The sequence below is a fragment of the Syngnathus typhle genome, linkage group LG19 (assembly GCF_033458585.1).
Source record: "Syngnathus typhle isolate RoL2023-S1 ecotype Sweden linkage group LG19, RoL_Styp_1.0, whole genome shotgun sequence".
NCBI classification, from domain to species: domain Eukaryota; kingdom Metazoa; phylum Chordata; class Actinopteri; order Syngnathiformes; family Syngnathidae; genus Syngnathus; species Syngnathus typhle.
In genome coordinates this window covers 5,803,852-5,814,678 of record NC_083756.1, presented here as the reverse complement: position 1 = coordinate 5,814,678, position 10,827 = coordinate 5,803,852, and the positions used below count along the sequence as shown (strand labels likewise).

Below are 10,827 nucleotides of genomic sequence, written 5' to 3'. Positions count from 1 at the left end.
GTTCAACGTCTCACCTCTTTACAGATGCATAATTTTTAAGCAATGAAAGCGAAACATGCTGAATACTTCAATTTATTTAAAAAAAAAAATCGGTCATCTCACAGGATGTACAATACACAAAATGGGCATCACAAGATTGTTATTTATATTCCACAGGAATTAAATTGAGGAAGTCCATGAAGAACTAAATGAGTCATGACTACAGAGTGTGCACATACTTGGAAAAAAAAATACTAGAGAGAGACTATCAGGCAAAAACATTTCAAGACAAGCCATTAAAATTACAACTTACTAATTGACAACAACAATTCATGCACATCGTTATAAATGTGTCTCATCCAAATACTGTCCTGCAGTGCAGTGAGTCACACAAGACATCTCCATCTCGAAGGATTAGCTAATTAGTCATCGGGGGTCTTGTACACAGGTCATCAGTGAGCCGTGTCCCTTCTAGCAGTAGCCTCTGACAAAAAGCGCTGGTCCGCATCAATGAAACCGAACAATTACAGAAGATTGTTTGTATATTATTAGGTGGCCTAAAACAAAAGTCACCCACATATATAAACAAATGTTAGCTATATTTTTAAGTAGGTGGCCCTGTCATCAATGGGCAATAACCAGACAAGCCTCCAAGGTCGAGGTACAAGGATCCGTTCCTTTTCAGGGGGTTAGAGACTTCAGCATAGAGTGAAGAGTCTGTAAGGAAAACTTGAATTAATATATATAAGCAGAAAATAATTACCGTACATTTCGGACTATAAGCCGTGACTTTTTTTGCAAATTTTGAACCCTGAATTACGTGTTTTAGCCTGTGCGGCTTATAGTCCGGTGCGGCTTATAGTCTGAAAATTACGGTAATAAAAAAATGGGCATTTAATAACAGCCGGTGGTATTTATCGAATCACTACTCCGTGATCCCATTTAAAGCACCTTGTGTGGTGTCATCTTGCTGGTTTTGCTGGTACAACATGGCATGGTTGGCCTCCTCCAGAGCTGAGTCGAGACTCCAACATCGAGGCTGGTCCTCTTTGGGCGGATTGATGGCTTCATCCTTCAGCAGGTCCGATGCCGAGCTCCTAAGAGTCGGGTTCTTCTCCAGAGCCCGTTCCAGGAACGAGCGCATGGTCAGGCTACAGTTGTCTGCTATGTCCTCCAGAGGGGGTGCTTGCTTGTGGATCTAAGAGAGCAAGAAATGAACTCATCAGTCAAGGCTTGCAAAAACAACTCCAAAGCAGTGACCCAGATTTTGTTTTCCGAGTAATGCCGTTAGTTACAACTTGTTAAACCTCACTGAAAAGCGAGGTGAGATGATTAACCGTCGTTTTACTGACTCACACTGCTTCCGTATTTTTTGTCAACAGTTTCGAGAGGAAGTGAGTAGCTGAGTCACATTCAAAAGATCAGATCAGTTTCTTTGAAACTAACCATGTGGAATGGAAAACAGATGTGAGCAAATATGTCACATATTAGGATATTCCTTGGGGCATGAATATCTAAAAAAAATCAAATAATACATACAATGTAGAGGTATGATGGATAGGCCGTGCGTGGATATCTTTGAACCCAGGGGGGGTTGCCAGTCTGCATGTGAATGATTGTTGATCCCAGGCTGTAGATATCTGTTTTGGTATCATGTCCACGACACAAAACCAGCTCTGGACTCATGTACATCTGAATAAAATGAAAGTTACATTTAAAGGACACCAGAATAATGATGCATGAACACATACAAAAAAAAAAAGATTTTCCTGTGACAAAGGTGGTGCGTCAACGTGATCGTGCGTGGCAAGTAAACAGTAGTAGCTTGTCTCTGTGCTGGAAATTCCAGTCTGCTGTGTAATTTGGGCTTGAGCTAAAAAATGTGTCTGTGAGCATTGCTGATTCATTTTTTTTTTTACCGGGAGCTTGGTTTGGGACTTTCCGCTAAGAAAGCTACGAGGAGAACAGGATCTTTTCTGTTGTCTAACAGAATGTAAACTTTGCCTTTATCTTTGTTTTTTTTACCTCGGTTCCTCTCAGATCTCTTGGAATGTAGAGGTCCTCTGTCATTTGCACGGTCAGGCCAAAGTCTATCAGGACAGCTTTGTCTGACATCAGGACAATGTTACTGGCTAAAGAGAGAAGAAATAATAGAAGCATATTTTGAAACCTTCTGTATTAAAATCAGAAATGTTCACAAACATTCCTACTACACATCTTTTAAACTGCCAACAGGTCATTTTTTTCTCTTACGTTTGATGTCGTGATGGATGACGTTGTGCGAGTGCAGATACTCCAGAGCCCGAAGGATATGCTTGGTCACCCAAATAATCTCAAACTCCCTCATTGGCCCGCAGCTGTCTATCATCTCGAGAACCGAGCCGCCCTCGCCGGCCTCCATGAAGAGATGCACGTTCTGCTCCCACAGCAATGCCCCGTAGAGTTTGGCGATGTTTTCGTGGCAGAAGCGGGCCTGGAACTCGATTTCGGCCCCTCGAAAGTTCTCCATGGGAATCTTTCAAAAACAATGTGGGGATACTCTTCAATTCATTAGCAAGAATATATTTTGTTTTTTGCTTCACTCTGTATTATCAGCAAAGAACACTGCCACTTTTTTTTGTTGTTATTTTTTTCAAGTACGTAAGCACGAGGCCTCATATTGTTTACTACACAGCTAGTCAATCATAAAGACATGATATTGCCTGACATTATGAGTTGATGGCCAGGAAATTATTGCCAAAGTAAATAATAGTGCCAGTCAGCAGTCGCCTCAGTATTGGCTGTGTGTGCACAAAATCAACAACCTTATCTAACGAGGAAAGCCCGGGTTGTACATTTTATTCTCGTGAGGTGAATGAATATACATGTGCACGAGTACTAAATCCAAAAGTTCAACAATTATTCTGATGCTGTGTCACAAAAGCTCAGTTCACTCCACAGCTCATTTTGCGGTATTGGCAGTTTTTCAAATAACTTTGTTCCTCTTTTGCTTTCAGAGACAGAAAAACATGTTGACATATTGAAAAAAAATTCCACATTCTTCCCAGCAGGACGTACCAGTTTACAAGCCATTCTCTTCCGAGTTGTGATGTCCTGAGCCAAGTGAACTTTCCCAAAGGAACCCTCAGGTACGAGGTCAGAGCCACGGTTTTTGTAGGACAGTTGCCAGGGAAACAGGAGCACATCCTTGTTGATCTTATAGCGTCCATTCTTTACAACCATATCATTCTGTAAATAAAGTAGATATTTTTGAATGGAATGCATATTTAGCCGAGGCAGTTAGGATTACATCATCTTGATATCGAGATAAACTGACTTTGTTTAGTAGGACGCCCATCTCCTCAGTCAGGTGCTGCAGTGCTGCTGCTTGCATGTTGGAGAGCAGATTGACAAAGGACAGGAGGTCTGTCACTGTCCCATGCCGGACACTTCCATCCCCATCAGTGTAGTCCTCCTGCGACTCCCGACTCACAAACTTCCCAATCTCCTCATTCCCATCCATTTCAACAGGGGACAGACTTTCAGCTTCCGATAATAAGCCACCTTCCTCCTCCTCTTCTTCTTTCTCAAGCTGGTAGAGCGTCCCTGCAGCGTTGATGATGTCCTCAATATTCATATGTGCCAAAAGCAGTTCTATGTGGTCATCATAAGTGTACTCCATTTTTGTTTGCATGGATTTGTCCCACTCACTGTAACATAAAAAACAATAGTCTGTGTAGAATACCGTAAATGTAAAGGACACAAATACATATATTTAAATGATGTATTTGGATAAATGCCTCGACAGTAAATTAGGAAGCAGCGTGTCTCAAACAACTAGATGACTTTTATTTACGACAGCCAAAATACAAATACATGAGAAATCACAGATATTTACATGTATAAATGTTAACAAATGACTTTGGAAATATTTTAACACGAGCTGATATCGCTTGATTATAACGTTTAAGTAACTACATAAATAAATAACTTATATTGTAAATTGAATTAGTGAAATAAAAGTGTCATTACCGTTGATATCAAGAGCGACTTCTTTCCATAAGTGCGTCAGTTGCGTCCACCTCAGAGACTGGCTGATGTTTTCCAATCTGAAGAGGAACTACCCAGTGGAAATGTTGCGCAGGTTTCTCACTCTAGACGTCAGACGCGCAACTAAGCACGTTTTGTGTTTCGTTTTCACTATTTGCTTCTGAGCCGAAAAAGAAGCATTTCTTTTTATAAATGCTTGTTATAATAGTAACTAACCAAAACAAACGCGCACCTAGTCATTTTACAAAGTAAACATTATATGTATTATTTATTATATATGATTAAACTGTTGTATTATCGTTTTACTGTATTGTACTACGAATGAACGCTTGAACCACACATCACGTTAAAGTAATTATCAAGTATGAAGTAGTTATAAATAATACAAATATATTTTTATAATGTTGTGATTCTCGCAATTATTTCTGACATTTCTCGCTTGCCGTAGGAAGGGCAACTCCGAAAACAGCGCATGCGTACTGCTTCTACAACAATGGCGTCCTCCATAGCAGTTCACGGGTTACATATGTGTGGAAGAATCAACCTCGCGAAATGTCTCCGAAAGGCAGACAACTTCTTTCACAGAAGTGTCGGAACTACAGCTGTTCCAGCTCATGCCGACGTACCAACAAAGGACGAAACCAGTCAGTAACGTTTACGTTCAATCAAGCTGATAAGTCAGCCTTATCAGGACAGTGTTAGAAATATTTTGTAGTACCTGTTAATTGATGATATTGTCATAAATGAGTCACTAGTGAAACATGTGTTTATTATGACGTCGTGTTATAATGTCACTTCTTTAAAAATCATTTTGTGAATGCATCTGTGACCATATGTAATAAAATATGCCAAATTAGTAATTGTAGGAATAAATAGAGATGATCAATTTAACAGCAAACATGGGAATGTGTTTTGGTTAAAAAAATAGTATGTGAATTCTTCTGTTCTCAACAGATGAGAAGGATGGACGTCTCTCGTTTTATGCTGTCCAAGCCCAAAGACAAGAACAGGCAGAACGATCTGTTCTCATCAACTGCCCTCAAAAAGTCAATGAGAAAAAGATCCTCAATTTTTTAGCATTACATGGCGAAATTAAAAATTACTTCACTTATGAAAGCTATGTGAGTAAAATCCTTCGCCGACCCTTTGCTGTATTTTTACAAACTGAGGTCTAAGCTTGATTGTTTTTTATTCTTTTCCAGGGCATGCATGCAGTGGTAGAGTTTGCTTCCCAAGACAGTGTTTCCTCGTTACTCGATGGGGCCGGTATCCCCAATAACAACCATGAATCTGTGGTTCCTTATAAATCAAGACTAATGATTCTGAGGGGTCTGACGGAAGTCACCAACCAGCAGCCCAGTAAAAATAACCATCCACAAACCACCATTCCCATTAATGAGCTCATTCAGAAACTTTCTCAAGAAGAGAGTGTTAGTACATCTCCATATACGTGTTTCCTTTTGTAATATCTGTAATGTAAATCCAACTAAAATATTTCTATCTCTGCCTTTCCCCTCAGATAGACCAACAAATAGTCTCTTTGACTGAAGCCTACCAGCTAACTGAGGAGAACAGCCGACTGCGTTTCCTCGTTTGCTCTCTGCTCAAAGACATCGCTGCTGCTTATTTTCCAGAATGCTCCATTAAACCATTTGGATCATCAGTGAATGGCTTTGGAAAGCTGGGCTGCGATCTGGACATGTTTCTGGACCTAGATGGCATCAGTGGAAGGAATTTAAAAATAGTAAGGAGAAGTAGGCTTTTAATAATACCTGCATTTTTTATTGAGTTCTCTTTCATCGTGTAGCCCAAATCCGGTTTGACCTTGGAGTACCAGATGAAGCGAACCAATTCAGAGCGCAGCGCCACGCAGAGCATCCTGTCGGTCATCGGTGAATGCGTGGACCAGTTTGGGCCCGGCTGCGTGGGTGTGCAGAAGATTCTGAATGCCCGATGCCCCCTGGTCCGTTTTGCCCACCAGCCGTCTGGTTTTCAGTGTGACCTCACCGCCAACAACAGGTTCATCCCCTTCTCCCATATTTTTTCCAACATTCACATTCATACTTGGTCTCAAAATGTCATCCACAATTGACATAATAGAAAACCCCTGAAATCAAGGTAGGCGGTGGCAATCTAGTCCAGTGATTGCGTAACCGAACCTACACTTTCCGTTTCATTTTTGACGTTGTTGACAGCCCACTCTGAATGTGACACATCCATAATGCCCACACAAACAACTACAGAGTAAACCTCTGTGAAGTTTCGAAGGAAACTGTTGCGGGATTTGTGTTGTGGGTGGATTTGAGGTCGTGGGGGATTTTTCTTGACTCTTGCTTATATCTTTTGGTCATTACAATTTCCTGTTTGTGCTGTGGTGACTATGCTTGTGCAAGTGAATGTCTCAACGGGAAGAGAAAAAAAAAGTGGCCGCAAGGCAGAACCCATTGAGTTATGGCAGTGCTTCTCAATTATTTTCTGTTACGCCCCCCCTTAGCAAGAAGAAAACTATTCGCGCCCCCCCCCTCCCCACCGTGACTATCCTTACTTGTCTTGTAAGTCGTAAAATGTTGCACTGTCGCAAACGTCACAGAAGTAACAAAGAGAGCGCCACTGCCCCCTGCTGGGAAGATGCGCAATTACACTTTATTCTAGTACTGCAAAAAAAAAGCCTGTTCCCCAGGGTCACACGCGCCCCCCCAGGTATAGCACGGCGCCCCCCAAGGGGGGCGCGCCCCACTATTTGAGAAGGACTGAGTTATGGTGACATAGAAAAGACTGCCCTCTAGTGGTAATTTAGGATTCCAGTTCCAGTGACACTAGCAAACGAATATAACATGTTGTGAAATTAGTGTTAGAGACTCTTTTACTTATTTATGGCACATTACTGCGGGATGTGTTAACCTCACTCGCATTTGAAAGCTTGCAGGGAATGTTTGCATGAAATGAAAAAGTAGTACAAGCCCACCTGTTGTCCACAGGGTGGCGATGAAGAGCTCAGAGCTGCTTTACCTTTATGGCCATCTGGACCCCCGAGTGCGTCACCTGGTGTTCACCGTACGATGTTGGGCCCGAGCACATGGACTGACGAGCAGCATCCCCGGCGCCTGGATCACCAACTTCTCTCTCACCGTCATGGTGCTGTTCTTCCTGCAGGGGAGAAGCCCGCCTGTCATCCCCACGCTGGACCACCTACGAGAACTCGCAGGTGCAACAAAAGCCACGACAGATTTTTAAGACATCAGAATAATTCATGCATAGACAACAAAGAATTTGTCTAAACTGTCAATTCCAGATGAATTTGCTCAGCGGAGAATTAGCGATGCTCATTGTCATTCCGATTAGCCACAGATAATGAAAGTACAACTTTCTTGGCCGCATATTGATTTACCATGCTTATCGTTTGCTAATCTAGCAAAGCGCCATCATAGCACACCGCCGCAACTGAACTAAACCTTCATAACTCTCCCTCACTTTCACCTTGGCTGCTTGATAATTGCCCTCCAAAAGCAATCAGACCAAAACCACACAGACCCCCCCCCCCCCCCGCCGCACCCCCTCGGTGGCCAACACCGCTACCACCTGCTTCACTGCCTTTACCCCGGTCAGAGGAGTTTCTATCACACAGAGTGCTTAGAGGACAATAAAAGGCCCATCACTCTGGTCAGGTCGATGACCCCGCCTCCTTTGGATGCACTTGCTTGAACACACACAGACTCAGCATCAGCCCAAGGTGACTGCTAACAAGGGCATCACCGTGGACTCCAAAAGGACTTGATCCATCCCCTTATATTTTTGTTTTCTCCTTTTCCTCACAAACAAACGCCCTCCGTACGTGCCTTATTTATAAGCGCTGTTCGACGCCCGCCATTTACCTCGTGTCCTCGCTTTCATTCCACAAGGTCCCGCCGACAAGTGCGTGATCGAGGGAAACGACTGCACGTTTGTCAACGACTTCGACAGGATCCGACTCCGGAACAACACGGAAACACTCGGTGAGCACAAAGGCCAGATTTTGTGGATACGAACATGATTTTGCTTTTCTTTGTCATAGAGGGACTGCTTTGCGGATTCTTTGAGTTCTATGCCACCTTTGGATTCAGTAAGAAGTCCATAAATATCAGAAAGGTATGTCGAAAACAATTATTATTTCCAAATGAAAAATCTTACCAAGCATAGTATCGGATGAGTTGTTTTTTTCCTATCAGTTTGGCATCTATCGCAAATCAGATATCTCCACTCGGCATCCCTTCATTCCCTCCTGGGTGTTCGGTTCTATCAGCAGATCTGTTGATAGCGAAGGCAGCCCGCTCGCACGGAGGCTGTCAGCCCACGCAAATGACAGCCGCCCTTGTCTCGTCTGATTGATGCTGGGCCCGTGAGATCCAATGCCCTTGAGCCCAGATCAAATTTAGGAACTCCATCAGGCTGCAAAGCATTATTTACCTCGAGCGAGGAGGTTGTGTTTTTACTGGCACTGATGTATGGCCTCGTCTGTCAACGGGGTCACACTACGGCAACTGCCGCCTTTTTGGAGTATCGTCAATCACCATTGGTAAACAAGCCGCTTGCTGTTATCAATGCTAATTCGTTCACAACAACAAAAACACAATAGAAAAAAAGTGGGCAGATAAAATGATAAAGTCGTTACGGTATTTGTGCGCAAGCTAGCTAGGAGACATCAAAATATGTCACTCAATCTTCAGCCATTCCATCAAACACTTCCTGGCTTCTTTTCTAGCCTGCTTTACATATCTGTGTCAAAGCTTTTTGGTGCTTTTTGCAATTGAAGCTTTGAGAATCTGTTTCCAATCGACATGATGTGAAAAATGATCACCACGTATTTGCTCCTGTATTGTCCTGGGTCATTCATTTATTATCTCATTAGGTCCCATTAGTGTCATGCATGACTTTTGACACAACCGGAGGAAGCTTTGCAGGTAAAAGGCGGCCATGACCTGAGCCGTTTTGGTTTTCGCTGCTGGAGGACCAGCTGTAAATCAGCTTTACTGTGCCACAATTTTCTGGTTGGCTCCACTTCTTTGACAAATGCCTTTGCCTGTCCGACTTCCCGCTAACCTCAGACGGATGATTTGTTTGATGGGGCGCTCAGCCCACGTTTGAATCCGTTTTCTATACATCATGTGAAGTTTTTCCTTCTGTATCTCAAAAGTGTCCTCCAAGGCCATATCCACATTTCTCTTTTTTTTTTTTCCGATGCTCTCCTGGGGAGAGTTGGTCCATTTGGCCCCCATGTGCCCCACATACCGGCATAAGGGTGCAGAAAGCATGACCAATGAGATAAATGAACCGTTACATACAGCACATCCAACCTTCCTTCCCTGTCTCCAGGGCAAAGAGCAGAACAAGCCCGAGGCGGCCCCGCTCCACATCCAGAACCCGTTCGAAACGACCCTGAACGTCAGCAAGAACGTCAACGGCACACAACTCGAACGATTTGTGGCTTTGTGTCAGGAGAGCGCCTGGCTGCTCCAGCAAAGCGACTCAATGACACCCAAAGGGGGCAGGAGCCTCACACCCTGGGGACTAGCGACCCTTCTACTGCCGTCACAGGTTGCGGGGGTCAAAAGTCGCAAGAAGAAGAGAAGGGAGCCGGCTAGCGAGCGGATCAAGGGCTTGTTGGAATCCCTGAAAAATAAAAAGCAGCCAAAGAGCTAAAGACTCTTGACATCCCTGGAAAGGAACTTTTTTGAATGACTCAAGGACACCTCAAAGACACAAAGGAAGAAGCGCCTTTAATAGGATGTAGTTCCTTGGGTGAACACTGGAGGGTGCTACTGAGACTTTAAAGCGGTAACCATGGCAAGGATATTGTGAATTACTCTGACCTTTATGAAAGAACATAGGTTACCACTTATATTGTTTCAACTAGTTCACATATTTACTATTGTATATATTTCAAAAAGCTCACTTGATTGACAGGTTTGTTTGAGGTTCACAATGCAAATGTTTTTATTGTCATCAATCGGTGGACTGTATATTGTAACGTAGAACACAATCAATCAACAAATGCAATTTTATTATTCTATCCTCTATGGCAGCCATGGGAAAAAAAAACGGCATTTGATCGGCATATTTTTTTGGTTTCTGGACATCTTTAAACAAGCATTATAATAGGAAAAACACGACAGTGTTGTATTTGGACTGAATTATGTAAGAGCAAATGACCTAATACAATGACATAATGATCCTCGCAAATGTTTTCTTCATATTTTTGCATCAGTCAGTGAGTGCTCTAGTGATGTCACTCTTATTTCTGACATGAAGTGGGGCAAAAGGGGATTTTTTATTTTTGCAATAACAAATTACAAAATGCTTTAAATATGACCAACCCGAAATTGCTCAAGAAAAAAAAAAATCCAAAGTGGATATGTTAATGTCTATGTTTTTGTTGCATAACCTTAGGTTACGAGATGGCAGCCTGAGGATGCCGGGGGGGGGTGCATCCCGTGGCACGGTGTTGTGCATGCAGCCGACAGCTGTTTTTGCCACTCGTTGCTGTGCAAGGTCACAGGGCGATGCCATAGACTTTTAACAACCTTCTTTAGGCCGACCACCCGTGTAGCCTTTGCCATAGAGCACGACAGGGCCACGGCACAGATGGCAGACCATGTCCCTCGGGTGGAGGGAGCCCATTTGTGCCACCCTCCCCCCAGCTTTGAACTTGAGTCACTGTCCCCATACCTCAACACACCAAGCTATCTGTCTCCGCCATCTCTTTCCTCTCTGAATATTCTTTGATGTTAGCAGAGTTTGTTTATTTCCATCACTGACTTTGTGACTGATGGGGCCCGGCGCTGG

The 10,827-nt window shown here is 43.2% G+C and overlaps 2 protein-coding genes across 2 annotated transcripts; one reads left to right on the top strand and one right to left on the bottom strand.

Annotated features, from left to right (window-relative positions):
* Positions 1-56: 56 nt before the first annotated feature.
* On the bottom strand, positions 57-4,150 carry map3k8 (mitogen-activated protein kinase kinase kinase 8). Its single transcript, XM_061265960.1, has 8 exons — positions 3,991-4,150; positions 3,296-3,668; positions 3,037-3,207; positions 2,233-2,494; positions 2,005-2,111; positions 1,519-1,671; positions 931-1,177; positions 57-696 (listed from the first exon to the last, which is right to left on the bottom strand). The coding sequence occupies exons 2-8, from the start codon at positions 3,650-3,652 to the stop codon at positions 584-586; spliced, it is 1,410 nt and encodes a 469-aa protein (XP_061121944.1). The 5' UTR covers positions 3,653-3,668; positions 3,991-4,150; the 3' UTR covers positions 57-583.
* A 295-nt stretch (positions 4,151-4,445) lies between these two features.
* On the top strand, positions 4,446-10,224 carry mtpap (mitochondrial poly(A) polymerase). The gene is made up of 9 exons (XM_061265959.1): positions 4,446-4,652; positions 4,963-5,129; positions 5,211-5,438; positions 5,528-5,752; positions 5,816-6,027; positions 6,987-7,213; positions 7,908-8,000; positions 8,060-8,133; positions 9,358-10,224. Exons 1-9 carry the CDS (start codon positions 4,481-4,483, stop codon positions 9,682-9,684), a joined length of 1,725 nt encoding a protein of 574 aa, XP_061121943.1. The 5' UTR covers positions 4,446-4,480; the 3' UTR covers positions 9,685-10,224.
* Positions 10,225-10,827: the final 603 nt, after the last annotated feature.